Source organism: Emys orbicularis, chromosome 3 (genome assembly GCF_028017835.1).
Source record: "Emys orbicularis isolate rEmyOrb1 chromosome 3, rEmyOrb1.hap1, whole genome shotgun sequence".
Classification (NCBI taxonomy): Eukaryota; Metazoa; Chordata; order Testudines; family Emydidae; genus Emys; species Emys orbicularis.
In genome coordinates, this window is record NC_088685.1 from 60485216 (window position 1) to 60501246 (window position 16031).

The following is a 16031-nucleotide window of genomic DNA, read 5'->3' on the forward strand; positions in this document are numbered from 1 at the left end:
CCTCTCCGTTGGCCGCCCCAAGCACCTGCTTGCTGGGCTGGTGCCTGGAGCCAGGCCTGAGACTAACATGGGGACTACAGTGCTAAGCGTAGCGGAAAAATACTCCTAATTCAGAACTACAGTTTAGCCTGTTGCTTGCCAAATATCTAGTAACTGCCATCAGAGTAAAAGGGGAAAGTTGCTCCAGCAGCAACTGCGTCAGTAGCAAAGACCAGGCCCCTAGAGAAGGAGCAAAGGAGAAGTACATAGAAATGGAGAGGTAGACCACAAGAGGAAAATGAAGGTGGAAAATTGACAACAGGAAGGTGAGGCTGAGGGCAGCAGTAACAGATAAAGTGAAGGAGAAGTGCATTTCCAACAAGGGGAAGGGAAGTAAAACCAATATAGGAATGTAGAAAGCAATAGCCAGGGTGTATTCATAGATATACAGTTAGGCAAATTTTGAAGCAGAGGCAGGGGACTTGATTCTCCACTCACTCACATTAGGTTTATGCAGTGAGTGTAATTCAACTGATGAGCAGACACTACAGAGATGATAGCCAATGCCCTATAAACATCTATACAGACAGATGTCTGGTAGATTCAATGACGTTATTCCTGATTACTCTACTTGGAGGGAGAATATGACCCTATAAATTCTACTGTGGGGCTACACAAACTACTTGAACTTTATTCTTCTGAGTAGCAGCCGTGTTAGTCTGTATCCGCAAAAAGAACAGGAGTACTTGTGGCACCTTAGAGACTAACAAATTTATTAGAGCATAAGCTTTCGTGGGCTACAGCCCACTTCTTCGGATGCATCCCCACTCTGAACTTTAGGGTACAAATGTGGGGGCCTGCATGAAAACTTCTAAGCTTAACTACCAGCTTAGATCTGGTCCGCTGCCACCATTCCCAAAGCTAATTCCCTTCCCTGGGAAGCCTTGAGAAACTTTTCACCAATTCCCTGGTGAATACAGATCCAAACCCCTTGGATCTTAAAACAAGGAGAAATTAACCATCCCCCCTCCTTCCTCCCACCAACTCCTGGTGGATCAAGATCCAACCCCCTTGGATCTAAAAACAAGGAAAAATCAATCAGGTTCTTAAAAAGAAGGCTTTTAATTAAGCCCACGAAAGCTTATGCTCTAATAAATTTGTTAGTCTCTAAGGTGCCACAAGTACTCCTGTTCTTTATTCTTCTGGTTTATTACGTCCCCAGAACATCCAATACAACTCCATCTGTCATATGCAATGTAGTTGTAGCTGTATTCATCCCAGGATATTAGAGAGATAAGGTGGGTGAGGTAATATCTTGTATTGGACCAACTTCTATTGGTGAGGGGGACAGAAAGCTTGTCTCTCTCACTCAGAGAAGTTGGTCCAATGAAAGATATTACCTCACCCACCTTGTCTCTCCATGAATCATAGTTATGTTATTTATTCTGCTTCTACAGAGCCAAATCCTGAAGTTCTTACTCTGTTAATAATCAGACTGTATTCAGGCAAAACTCCATGGAAATTCTTCTGGAATAGGGTCTGAGTATTAACATAGTAAGGACTTCAGAATTTGACTCTTATTCAATATCTACTTAAAATGCAATACAAAATTTCATATTAGAAATACTAATACAGCATTTTGCTTAAAAATAACCAAATTGCAAAGAAAAATATAGCAAATTATTTTTGTGAATCAACCAGTTTATAAAAAAGTCAACTTATTGTTATACTTTGGATACATTTTGTAGAGAGTTTTCTGTATCATTAAGGTCATACTGGCTCAGACATACTATATCATTAGCTTCTTATACATTAATTTGATATGACATATAACTCAATTAAACATATACTCTAAATTTTTCCTGTATCATCTGCAATAAAAAAAATCTCAGAATATACTGCTGTTCAAAATCTCATAATGTGCAGTAAGCAGGGCCTGCCTGATTTGTCCGCTAGAAATCCATGTCTTGGAAATGGCAATCCAAATTTCCCCTGCAATTTTGCCATCATTTTGTTATACTATTAAATGTAATAGTTTTCTTCTTTGAATCTTGGTCTGTGAATATTCAGCTCTGACTTGAATAGTCAGCTTGTGGCCAAGATAGATCTTTCCTTTCTTTGAGTGGAAAAATACTTAATGAGGATTTTGCATCAGGTTTTATTTTCTCTTTTCAAAATGTGATAATTTTTAAAAAGACACCTTACAGTCATAGCATCAGGGGATGTGCCCAATTGCCATACATGGCAGTGAGACACAGAGTCTGTGACTTTGCTCTCTTTGACCTACCTTAGGTGGCAATGGAGAAGTCTTGTGGCAAACATTAAGGGATCTTTCAGATTATGGAAAAGCCTAATTGATTGTTGTTCTTCGAAACCCCTAAGACTAGTAGAGCTGTGTGAATAAATGATTTTTTTTTTTTTTTTTTTTTTGGGTACAGTGGCTGAACAGGAAAAAAAATGTTTTGGTCAAACAAACAAAATGTTTGGTTTCGTTTGGGGGTGGTTTTTTACATTACCAAAAAATAAAAATAAAATGGAAGTAAAATTTGAAACAAAAAGTCATTTAGAATCAAAGTGGAAATATTCAGGTTCAAAAATGTTGAAACAAAATGTTTGACTTTTTCAGAATTGTTTTTTTCAACCAAAACAATTTAGGGCCTCCCAGAGGGCGGCGGCAAATGGGGCAATTTGCCCCAGGCCCCCGGCCCTGCAGGGGCCCCCACGAGCATATAGTATTCTATAGTATTGCAACTTTTTTTTTATGGAAGGGGCCCCCGAAATTGCTTTGCCCCAGGCTCCCTGAATCCTTTGGGTGGCCCTGAAACAATTTGGCAAATTTAACCCACATTTTTAAAATATTTTGATCAACCCAAATCTGTGGGGGGGGTTCCCATTAAAAAAAACATTTTGTCCAAAAAAAAATATATATATATATCACCCAGCATTAGACACTAGTTTAGAATGGATATATTTCCCAGATTGGAGCACCAAGAGATAGCTCATGCATATACAGTCATCTCACTGAGAAAGATTCTTGTGTTATTTCCTTTAATTCTATTACCCTTTATTATACTGCTGTTTAGAAACTTGTAAATACTATATATAATTCTACCAAAATTCCTTTGTTACTTAAGATAATATAGTGCCATTTTATGAAATGCGCCTATTTGTGAAATGCAGAATCAATGGACATATTTATTCAGTGTTCTTAATTCTTTAATATTCTTTTCTTTTTCAGTTTTCTTCTTGTATTTGGTTGCTTGATTTTGTCAGTGTTTTCTACCATTCCTGAGCACGCAAAACTTGCCTCTCGTTGCCTCTTCATTCTGGTAAGTGAAACTTATGAATACAGGACAATTTCACAGCCACATTAAGTATGTTAAACTCCATCTCACTTTAGACAGAGTAAGGTAATTTATGCTTTAAAAAAAAATTCATCAACAAGGTAAAAGAATCAAAATAGGCCCATCATAAACAAAAAATTGACAGGATCACCATTTCCTTTGGGACTTATTCTACATAAGGAAATGTTAACAAACACATGATTGTATCTTTGTTCTCCTCTTGAGAATTGCCATACTTCACTACTAATAGTTCTTCTGCAGCTTGGTTGATAAAGCAAGAAAGACCTTTGATACTGCTGTTGTCACTTAAAGTCAGTTTTTGACAAGAGACACTGAGCTACTACAATCTTTCTTTATACTTAAAACAGGAAATAATTTTGGTATTTTAGATACCAGTGTGTTAACCAATGTGTTAACTGTTGGTAAATACTGACTTTTTAATGGCAATTTTTCTGTAGAGTAGGGTAGCTTCATGACTTTCTCATTAAGTGCTTTTCTATTGTATTTTCCTCTTGTTTCCTTTTCCTTGTGATTTAAGTATAGTGAATCTAATCTAGAAAACTGCTTAACATTATTATGATTGGTAAACTGGTGCAAGCAAATCATGTTTTAATATGTCCAAATGTAAACTTATACATCTAGGGACAAAGAATGTAGGCCATACTTACAAGATGGGAGACTCTATCCTGGAACGCAATGATTTTGAAAAAGATTTGGGGGTGATGGTGGATAATCAGCTGAATATGAGCTCCCAGGTGGCAATGCTGTGGCCAAAAGGTCGAATATGTGTAACGGATTCATAAAGAGGTGACTCTGTAGAGAGGTTATTTTATCTCTGTATTTGGCACTAGTGTGACCGCTGCTGGAATGTTGGGTTCAGTTCTGGTGTCCACAGTTCACGAAGAATATTGACAAAACTGGAGAGAGTTCAGAGAAGAGCCACAGGAATGATGAAAGGATTAGAAAACAGACTCACAGAGCAAAATCTATTTCATTTAACAAGGAGAGGGTTAAGGGGATGACTTGATCACAGTCTGTAAGAACCTACAGGGGAGCATATAATCCATAAAGTGCTCTTCAGACTAAAAGTTAAACATATAACAAGATTCAGTGGCTGGAAGCGGATGCTAGACAAATTCTGACTGGAAATAAGGTACACATTTTTCACAGTGAGGGTAATTAACTATTGGAACAACTTACCAAGGGTAGTGGAGGATTCTCCATAACTGGCAATTTTTAAATCAAGATAGGATATTTTTCAAAAAGATATGCTCTATCTTAAACAAGCATCATTTTGAGAAAGTTATATGGCCTGTGTTATACAGGAGGTCAAACTAGATTATCACAATGTTCCCTTCTGGCCTCTAAACCCTTCGTGCTGAGCCAATGATAGCCAATGGGGGTACAATGGTGTTAATTTAAAAAGTCACCAGACATCACAGAGTTACCATGGATATTTTGTATTCCAAGAACACAAACTGCAGCATGTTAGGTAGGCTCCACTGCATAGCGACTATTGACGAATGTCGACTTTTTGATGGCAATCACTGTATGTGCTCATTACTGATTCTCATCATAACAGTTCCTAAGTAGTTAAGGACTGGGCAGGCTAATTGATGCATGGTAATTTCCAATGCAGTTACTTTAGTGATTTCAGATAGCATTCAGATCCTGTTCCCTTATTTACTGATTTGAGCAACACCTTTGTAATGAGTTTGTTTGGGCATCCTATAATTGATTTTGTTAATGTAACTATTCAACTACTCTTAAAAACCAGGGATCAGCAACCTTTGGCCCATGGCCTGCCAGGGTAAGGACCCTGGCAGGCCAGGCCGGTTTCTTTACCTGCCGCGTCCGCAGGTTCAGCCAATTACAGCTCCCACTGGCCGTGGTTCGCCGCTCCAGGCCAATGGGGGCGGCGGGAAGCGGCGCGGGCCAAGGGAGGTGCTGGCCGCCGCTTCCCGCCGCCCCCATTGGCCTGGAGCAGTGAACCGCGGCCAGTGGGAGCCGCGATCGGCCGAACCTGCGGACGCGGCAGGTAAACAAACCGGCCCGGCCCGCCAGGGTGCTTACCCTGGCAGGCCATGGGCCAAAGGTTGCCGATCCCTGCTTAAGTCAGTCTCTGTTTGCAATGAGTTCACCCTGAAATGTCACTGTAAAACACCCTTGTGGGGTCCTACATTTACTCTCAGCGATCTGTTTAGGTCCACTGAGATCTGTACATAAGCTTTAAGCATATAGGCCAGATCCTCACTGGTGTAAATCATCACAGCTTCACTGATTTGGACTACTGTGTGTAACTGTCCAACCCTGCAACCCCTTCTATTGTTTGGATTTTAGAGTTTCTCTGTCTCTCATATGATCCTGAACAATTCAGAATGTAGAAATTGTGACAGCTGTATATTAGAGTGATGATCTTAATAGAAGTGGATGGATAATCTGTGAGGCATTAATATTAGTTGTAGTAGTCTGAGCCAACATTTCTATAGAATATCCCTATGTGTTTGTAGCAAGAACAGGGCCTGTGATAAGAAATTTTTACAGTTCCTGCTGTGGCTTTCTCATGGAGAATGTATAAGGTCCAGGAGCAAACTAAAACTTAAACTGGTTCATTCCTGTTTGCTGGACCACATGTTCTTTCCTTCATTTGCTGACTCGTTAGTTAAAGTTTGCAATGACATAAAAAATTGCAATGACATAAAAATAATACAACTCAACACTAATGTTTCAGCAATCATTTTGACTACGTAAATGCACTGATTGCAGTGTTTAGTGCCACCAATTCTCACAACCCATTTACATGTAATGATTCACACGGTTGTTGCAAATGTTCTGCTTACACAATTTACCACAGACAGTTATATTAAATATCAAAGAACTGTTTATTTCAAACTGAAGAGATACAGCATCACATATTTCTTGTCTAATAACCACAACACTCTGTGAAGCTGCCTGCTGGAATTCCATGAACAAACTGCTTCATGGACTTATTCCAGATGGTACTGAAGAGCCATCCTAATTTGCTACCATAAAACAAAAGCAATAATGTTCCTCACACTCATATCTATGTTTTTTGCCTTATTTTGCCTTGCACTGGCACCTTTTTTTTTTTTTAAACTTTATTTTAGCTGCTATTAGCAAGGTGAAAGAGAAGAGGTAAATGTAGGTAATCTAGGGCTTGTCTACACTGGCAAGTTTTGTCGCCAAAAACTGCCTTTTGGCGACAAAACAGCAAGAGCGTACACACTACAATGGGACTTTTGTCGCGAAAAACGCCCAGGTTTGGTAACAAAAACCTTCCACCCCTTCGAGAGACTTGTATCTTTTCCCCTCCCTTTATTGTCAACAAAGAGCCAGTGTAGACACTGCTGATTGTTTTGTCCACAGAACTGGCTTCCGCCAGTATCCCACAATCCCTGCCCTGATTGCTCTGCTCAGTGTTGTGATCTCTGCTGCCCTGCAGGCATGCGCCCCTCCCCTTTCAAAGCTCCGGGAAGTATTTGTGTGCTGCTCCTTTTGGGGAACAAACAAAGAGCAAATCATTGGAATTCTCCTGTTCTGCCCTGCACTAGGAACACAGCAGGAGGCAGACTGCTGCTGCAGGGGGAGGGGGACAAACCGCTGTGTTGCTTTGCCATTCCTCCGCATAGAGAGCTCACAGAGCTGCTCATGATAATGCTCTGGGCAGCTGAGGGGGCTGTGGGAGAACTCTGAGAGAATCCCAAGATGCGCAGCGATACCTACCCACAGTGCATTGCTCACCCTGTCGATGACATGATATGATCTGTTGACAGAGGGAGCAAGTGTGAACACCCTTTAACAATTTTTGTTTTGTCAACTTTTGGGTGTCGACATAAGTTTTGTCAACAAAACTTGGTAGTGTAGACAAGCCCCTAGTCTCCACCTCCTCACTACAAGGGCCAGAGATGCTGAGGGGCTTGTCTTCTTTCCCACTCCTCCTACATGGCTGGGATGGTATGACTATCTGCTAGGCAGAGGTAGGAGCAAGTCGACATCTGTCACAGACAAGAAATAGCAAGAGGAGCATTGCTATATACATTTACACACACACTCTCTCTCTCTTAATTTGGGACTCCTGAAAGCAGCAGCTGGGTTGGGTGGGCTGAAGATTTAAAACATCTCCACTGACATCAAGCTTCAAAAACTTTTCAAGAGAATTGAAAATCTAAAATAAACAAGTCTCCCCAAACTGCTCTATTTACTTAACTTTCTGGAAATAATAAGCCTAAACAAAGGGAAAGAAAGCATCAGACATCTCCTTATACCTACTTATCACAATTATCCTTTAATCTCTTCTCTGCACACAGTTTATGGCACTTGGATCTGACTACTGATGTATTCCACACAGACAGTAGAATAAATTCTCCTCCAACATCAAAAAAGCCACAAGCAATTTAAGAATCCAACCAACACAGCAGAAAAATAATCCTTGGTGTATTACTAGTCTCCTACAACCACAACAACTACTGGCACTGTATCAAATAGTAAAAGTTGAAGAAGTAAAACTGAGCATGGGAAGGCAAAAGTCAAATCTTTTGGGGAAGCTAGCCAAGAAGATAAATCTGGCACAGGGAATTGTTCTCTCTCATGACCAAACTCTATATATTTTAAGAAATCTTACAACACACAGCAAGATTTTGTCACCGGTATTTGTAGAGCCAGCGGTCGATTTTCTGTGTGAATGACTTTTCAGCAGAAAATGAAGTTTCCACTCTAAAGCTGGACTACATCTCCCATGATACAATGCAGTCTCCCCTCTAATTGAGCAGTGTGGTGCATCATGGGAGTCACAAAGCTGTGGGGGCATCCTGGGAGATGTAGTAGCCAGGGAGGCCAACCCCTAGGGGACAACGGGGGCATCAGGCATCTGAACTACTACTACCTATGAGGCAATGTGCATTATCAGGAAATGCAATTTAATGTTTAACTTACCTGAAACTAAATGTTTTGGGTTACTTCAACAAACCAAAATGAAATATTTCTATTCCAGAATATCAAAATGGATGGTCTAGACAGTATTTGGTCCTGCCATGTGGGCAGGGGACTGGACTCGATGACCTCTCGAGGTCCCTTCCAGTCCTAGAATCTATGAATATATGAATCTATAAAATGTTTTGATTGAAGATGTCATAATGAAATGTTTAATAACTTCTACATCAAAATTTTGTAACGTTTCATTCTTCCAAAAATTTCAATATTTCAACTCTTATCCCAATTCTGGACAAAAACAAATGTTGAAATATCAAAATTTCTCATGCAATGGATATTCCAATTTGCACTCAGCTCTACTTAGTCACTTTCATTAGCACCTTCCTACAAAAGTAGCCCCATTCATGTCAATGAAAGGGACTGAGCAATCAGAGCAACAAAAATATTTTTTAGAAGTTTTAGTGAAAAATAATGTTGCAAAAATTGTAAATCTGTATCTACGCCCAAAAATATATACAGGACCACTGCACTGAGTGCACCTCTGAATGAAATATCATTTGCTATAGTATAGAATTCATTACTTGTACTTATCTTCTTTCTGTGACCTGTAGTATATAACTAATACACCAACACAAAACCATTATTAAACCATAATGTGATATTTAATCTGAATATTAAACTCTTAACTTCCATTACATTTCCTTTGCATGATAAAATAAATCATCTTGTATTAGTGTTTTCATTCTATATGTACATATTGTTTGATTATTTTGTTGTTGTTATATAAGGCAAAATCATCTCTAGCCCTAATGTGGCCATGCCAGGGCCTCATTCTGCCTCCCTGAATGGGCACAATACTGCTACATAGATCACAGCTGTTAGTCCCCTGTAGAAGGTAGCTTATGCCCTTTCACAGCCCTCCCCCTGAGAGCCAGTGGGCAAAAGGAGGCAGATGTTGTGGATTGTGATGTAGGCAGTCAAACCTAGTGGTCAGAGCAGTGATGGTCAGAGCAGGAGTTGGAAACCAGGAACCAGAGCTAGGGTTCAAAGCCAGAGACAGAGTCTGGTCTGAGCCAGAGTCAGTAGCCATGGGTGTGGGTACAGAAGCAGGGATCTGGAGCAAGGCAGATGGGCAGGAACTAGAAACAAGACAGAGGTCTGGGACAAGACAGGGCTCAGGAGTTGGGTGGAAAGTTAGGGTCCAATGTAGTAACCAGCCCAGGATATTAACTAGTTGCTCATACAAGTTCCGGTGCCTCCTTCTGGCTTAATAGTAAGTTTGAGCCAATCAAAGAGACTGGATATCTCCTCCAATAGTGGGCGGTGCCTCTGGTGAGCTAGGGTAAAACAGCTCAAACTCTCTGCTGCTGCCAGCGAGCTGGTAGCTTCTCTTTGAGGACTGCCTGGGGACCTGGCTTGAGACCCACAGTCCTTCACAGCAGAGAGCCAGGGCGCAACCCCCATTACACTCCTGTCACTGGAGTGGGATAGGCACAAATGGAGAAGTTCACTTACTGTAGTTCTGAAGAGTAGGTATTTACTCCACTAAAGTAAGAGCTGAGGAGTGGAGGAATTGTGAGCTGGAGTCATAATCCCTACTCAGTGTTCCTTCTGGGGTGGCACAATGATGGGCTGCCCCATATTTAGGGCTAAGCCTAAAGACGACATCTACAGTCCCTGTCTAGAAGTGCTTGCAGTCTGACTTGTGTACAGGAAGTTTTAAATGAAGATCAAATGTTAAGTATAAGGCTAAAAAAAATTCCCCATTCTTGCACGTTCACAAAGACAAGCATCATTCCACAGGGCAAAGATAAAGATGGGCAGGAGTCTTGTGTTTGGGCTCTTGCACTAACCTGAAATTACTTTACTTAACTTCCCCTCAGCAGAGAGCCTGATAATGCCTATTAGTGAGGTAAAAAAGTCTTCTGACTTTAGCAAGGCTGAAATGATGTCCAGAAATAGTACATCTGTTAAAGAGGAATGTAGGTAATTTTTCCAAGTTTGTTTTTACTAACTCTGTTTAGTTGGATATTTGGTAGATTTTTATATATAGCACATCACAAGCCTCCTTCCACATTTAAAATTCCTATCAATTTAGTTCAGAGTTACAGTACAAGAAATGCTAGCTCAGGCCTGTCTTTTGCATTGTTTGTCATACCTTACCTTACAGTGATATCCATCTGGATTTTCCAGGTGGATCTGTATAAGAAATTAATTTGAATCTGTTTCTAGTGGTGTCTGTATTTTGCATTTATCACAAATGAGGTGTATTTATACATCATACAATGTTAGAATTAGAGTTCCAAATTAAGACTACAGTCCTTCAAAGACTTATGTATGTGTATAACTTTGCAAATGTGAGTAGTCCCATTAATTTTAGTGGGGATACACATGTGCTTATGTGTTTGTAAGATCAGGGCCTAAGAAAATGATTTTGTGTCCTATACACAAATTCTCCAGGCAGAAATAGCTCCACAAGAGATGAAAGGGAAGCTGGCAGATACAGGTTGTGTTTGAGGCTACCTTCTTCTCAGACCAAGGTCACTTTATGTCAGTCCTAAAGGAAAGCCAAGTAAATGCTTCTGATATTGTGGCTCATGCTATTAGATGCTAGTAGAGGTTGTTTGTCTATCATGGGAAAGTACAAAAAGGATGAGCATTGATTAAGTAATAGTAGAAGCACTGACTACAAACTATTTAAGATGGAAGAGTGGGTAAAAGGGGAGAAGGATGGTATTACATACGAAAGATACCATTACCTGTTTTAGATTTATTGCCAGCTCAGAAGCAACGGATCTTGAATGGTTATAGATCAATGTGCTAACTGATAAAGTACAAGATGGGGTTTGTTACAGGCCACCAAATCTGCCTAGAAATCAGGACGAGTGGCTCTGTTAGTATCTATAATGTGCAGAAAGAAAACATGAATTATCATGGAAGTCTTCATCCTGCGGAATATACATTTGAGATCACATGTTGCGACTAGTAAAATGTCCTTGGACTTTCTAACAGGAAAGGTATTGTACAGAACATAGGGTAATTAAACCTGCTTCTGTCAGATAAAGATGAAATTGATCCCTGGACTAAAAATTAGTCGTATGTATACAAAAAAATTAGTCATCTGTATACAAACAAGGATGACATAAACTGGTTGAAATTCACAATTTCCTGCAGAACACAGATTCCAATATTTGCTTTTGTCCCAAATTAGAGTGAAAAGTTGAAGATTCAAAATTGCCCACAAAACAACATTTCTGAAAAAATGTTTTAGAAATATCAAAAGGACCTTATCAAAATATTTTGTTTTGATAAGGTCAGAGCACTTCATTTAACTTTATAATATGCCAGCCAAAATAAAACACTTCAACATTATTGAAATGAAGCGTTTTGATAACTTTTTGTCAAAAATATTGAGGAAATCACCACACTTATGAAATGTTTAGATTTCAGCAAATTAGCATTTTCCAGTGCAAAAAAAAGTTCCATCCGAAAATTTTCGACAAGCTTTAATCCTGATTTCATTACGGCCATTGTATGCAAATAGAATACAGGCCCCATTATTAATATAGACTTAAAAGGGCCAATTTCTCCAAACTAAAAATTAGAAGCAATGTAGAGTAGAGAAAAAAATTTAACAGAGAAGTGTAAATGAAAATTTGGAGTTCTCTAATAGATGCCCCAAAAGCCACAGTTCCTCAGTCATGATAAAAAGGCTGCTTTGGGGGAAAAAAACTATCAACCTGGTTAACAAGGGATGCAAAATCATCAATTAATTAATAATAATAAAATAAATCCATATATAGAAAATAGAAAAAAGGGGAGGTTGATGGTGCGACATCATTGATGCCAGTTGGCAAAGGGGTCTCATTGTTCTTTACAAGCAACTGCTGTCTCAGACCTGACAAACTCACCACATTTAATACACTGCTTTCATGATATTTTCCATAAAGTGTAGCATGTGAGGTCTCTACTGAAAGCTTGTAACTTATCAATACTCATAATTAAGGCTATGATTTAGTCATGGACACGGGCAATAAACAAAAATTCATGGTGCATGACCTGTCCATGACTTATACCATAAATACCACTAACTAAATTGTAGGGGGAGAGCAGTACTGCTGGGGGGAGCTGGCGGGAACGCTGTTGGCAGGGGTGCCCTGGGGGGCCCGCTGGTCGGGGGCGGCCGCACCCCAGGGGGCCTGCAGCTTAGGGTGGGGGCTGCACCCTGAGGCCAGTGACACCAGCTACTGGGGGCAACCGAACAACGGCTGCTCCAGCTGCCCTGGGACCGCTGCTCAGGCAGTCCCCAGGGTCAGCTGCAATAGCCACTGCTCGAGCAGTCCCCAGGGCCACCTGAGCAGCTTGGGCGGCCCTGGGGTCATCACCTTGGCCACTGTACAAGTCACAGAGGTCATGGAAAGTCATGGAATCTGTGACTTCTGCGACCTCTGTGACAGACACAGAGTCCTACTCATAATCATTACAAGATGTGTACAGGTAATATTTAAGAAATAATGTAACTATGTTGAAAACTGTGCCTTATGGTCTTGGAGTAGAAATTGGTCACCAGGGAATCATATGTCTCAGTGGTGGCCCATTCAAGTGGGAGGGAGCTGTTGCCCCTCCCTGGTTAGCTGGTGATGTAGTGCAAGGTTCAATTGTCTACCCTGGTCCCATCCCAGAACACTCAATAGAAAACCATCAAAGACAACTGCAAACAATTGAAACCACTTGGAGGTAAAAAGGAAAATTACAAAGGGCAGGGGATCGCTCTGTCTGTGAATAAAGACAAAAGACTGATTCAGTTTATCACAGGGTGGAGAAAGACACTCTGCATCCATTTCACTCAGGAGATATCTTGCTGGGTGGGAGTGTTTCATGAATAATTGGAGAACCAGGCTCCTGTGAAGCCAGCCAGCTCTACAACAGGCTGAACTTTGGGATGGAAGGGGGGAACCTACTTTATTGGTAACTATCAATAAGTGTAGGCCCTAGTTACATTTTATGATTTTATTTTGTATTGTAACCATTTGTTTCCATCACTCTTGCTTGTTTCTAGTTGGAACCTCTGTTTTTTCTTAAATAAACCTTTTGTGTTGTTATAAGTGCTCATAAGTGCTGTGCGTTTTACAAGAGCAGGAATTTAAGGTAAAACTGGTAAACTGGGGTACCTTGTTCCTTTGGGAGCAGAGGATCTGAGATTTCGATGAGTAGCCAGTGTCAGGGGCTGAATATCATAGGGAATGCTTCAAAGGGACTTGGGGACTGTTGGGGTGCACCTCTTTTTAATCTGCAAGGCAAAGACAAGGCAGGCATAACCCAGAGGAGAGAGCTCGAGTGGCTGAAAAGCTGCTGGTGGTATGGAGCTAACACCCATCACGGGTAAGACTCCCTCTCACTGGAGGCAGGGGTAACAAGAGGACTTACAGTCCTGGGTACCCGGGAATCATCAGATGGCAGTGACTATAAATTATCATTAAAGAAACTCAGTTGATAAGGGGAGCTAAAGGTACCAGTAAAAAAAAAAAAATCTATGGCCAATAAGGTTAAGGATAATAAGAATAAATTTTTAAAACATATCAAAGAACAAAAGAAATCGTAACAAAAGTATTGGTCTGTTACTAAATGGAATTCATTACATTGTCAATAATGATACCTTTCTCTTTGGTAGACTTTGTCCTTTCTTTTTTTTCACGTCTCCATTCAACATAAATAGCATTTGTAAAAAGAGGGCTGAAAAAGAAAAATATCTACATCTGAATAAGAACATTTTTCTTTTGTAAATAGGAAATTTAATGTAGGTGTATTGTACATGTGTAATTAGAGATTTCTGTGTGACTAAATGGCATTCTCACTTATGTTCTATGAGCAATACAGAGTAAATTTCCACCTACTATAAGTGATCAGGGTACAACATAGATATGAAAAGGGCCCCTAAAATGCCATAAAATTTCAGGAACAATTTCTGTAAAAAGCAAAAGAGAAATCTGGGGCTACAGTTAGAGCATTTCCCAGGCAGTGAGATCTATCTGTAATTCTTCTTCTGTGAGAAATCTCTGTGTATTGTATAATGTCAGGATCACTGAGGTTGTCACATTTCACTGCCTGTGGGATCACACATCATCCATGAAATTATTCCACTTGTGCCCACTGGATCTACTTAAAAGGGATTTTTTTAAATTGTTAGTTTTAAAAGGTGACACCCCCTTACCCTCCAAGGAAATATTTATATCTAAGGTGGAACCCTTGGCGGAACGCCACCAAGTCCAAGATAAGCCAGGTGACATTATTTGTACTGTTGGAATCAACCATTTGACAATAAATAGATGATAGAAACAGAACACAGTATTGACTTGGACTTGGTGGTGTTATTCACACACAAAGTAAAAAGTAATCAGACATGTTGGAGTCCTGAATACGATTCTTGGTCACACTCCTAAACACTTTCTTCACAAATCAGGAAGGAGTAGGAGTGCTGTGTGGGCAAGATGCATGTCCCTGAGAATGAAGGGGCTGTCACGTGTTACACAACAGAAAATGTTCCAGCCGATCAAGGAGTGGTTTTGAGGGAAGACTTATCCTTCTTTGTCCAGACAGATGGTGGCCATAATATGAGGATTTAAGGTGGTAATGTAAAGGGACAGAATCAGGTGGCAGAGGTAGAAATATAAGGGTTCCACCTTGGATATCAATATTTCCTTGGAGGGTAAGGGGGTGTCACCTTTTAAAACTAACAATTTTAAAAAATCCCTTTTAAGTAAAGCTGGCCAAAACTCAGGATTTCTACTTTGTAAGAAATTTTGGGTTTGTTCCAAATCAGAACAAACCCAAATTTCAAAATACAGACATTTCTTACAAACACTTTGAAATTTGGGTTCGTTCCAATTTGGAACGAACCCAAATTTTCTCATGAACCAGGGATTCTTAAAAAACCCTTCATTTCAGAAACACCAACACACATCAGCATTGTGTTTCTGAAAGAAAATTTGCTCCCCAGGACTGGCAGCTGCTGAGTGAAATTGACATTCTTGTGAGACTGACGAGAATGTAAATTTCAGTCGCAGCTCTGAAGCAGCCCCGCGATGAGGACTGTCCCAGGGTCAAGAACCCAGAGGTTCCTGACCCAAGGACCCAGAGCTTCCAGACCTCTGGCCAGTGAGAAAAAAGACTACAGAAAATAAAATAGCAAAGGGAAAAAAACATGTCAAATAAGGCAAAACATAAGTTATATGAAAGCTTAGTATGAGCACAGAAAAAGTCCAGCATCCGGACAACATGCAGAAACAGAAATAAGCCCAGCCACATAGCCAAGATATACAGACAAACCATGAAAACACACAGATTGTTACAGACAGAATGTGGTGAAATCAATAAAAAATAAGCTGTAAATCCAAAAGGATGGCTAATAAAAATATGCATAAATGAGTGTCTGAAATACAGCAATCCAAAGAGATTATAAAGCTCAGTGGATCAGACTAAAATCATGTAGTGAGAAACAAATTCCAGTCTTGAGAGAAAATGTGAACTGTTACTCAGGTGCAGAGGTAAAACAGCCAACCAAGAAGTTATGATATAGCACATTGAGGGACACAAATCACACACAAAATACCCTGACCTTATTAAAAGGGTGTATGCCATAGAGTGTCAGAATAATGGTATCAAACCTGAACTAAACATGAATTATCTGATCTATATAAAAATATGATCATATGACATGGATGTATATACATTTGGGGGTGGGGGATGCAAAGTCCGTTT

General features: G+C 40.1%; 1 protein-coding gene across 5 annotated transcripts in view; it reads left to right on the forward strand.

Moving 5' to 3' along the window:
- Positions 1 to 16031, forward strand: part of KCNQ5 (potassium voltage-gated channel subfamily Q member 5) — a 509367-nt gene that overhangs the window by 358074 nt on the left and 135262 nt on the right. For all 5 annotated transcript variants that reach the window (XM_065400732.1, XM_065400734.1, XM_065400737.1 and 2 more), the window contains exon 2: positions 3218 to 3308. In XM_065400732.1, the coding sequence (XP_065256804.1) occupies positions 3218 to 3308 (91 nt within the window). The remainder of the gene's footprint in view (positions 1 to 3217; positions 3309 to 16031) is intronic.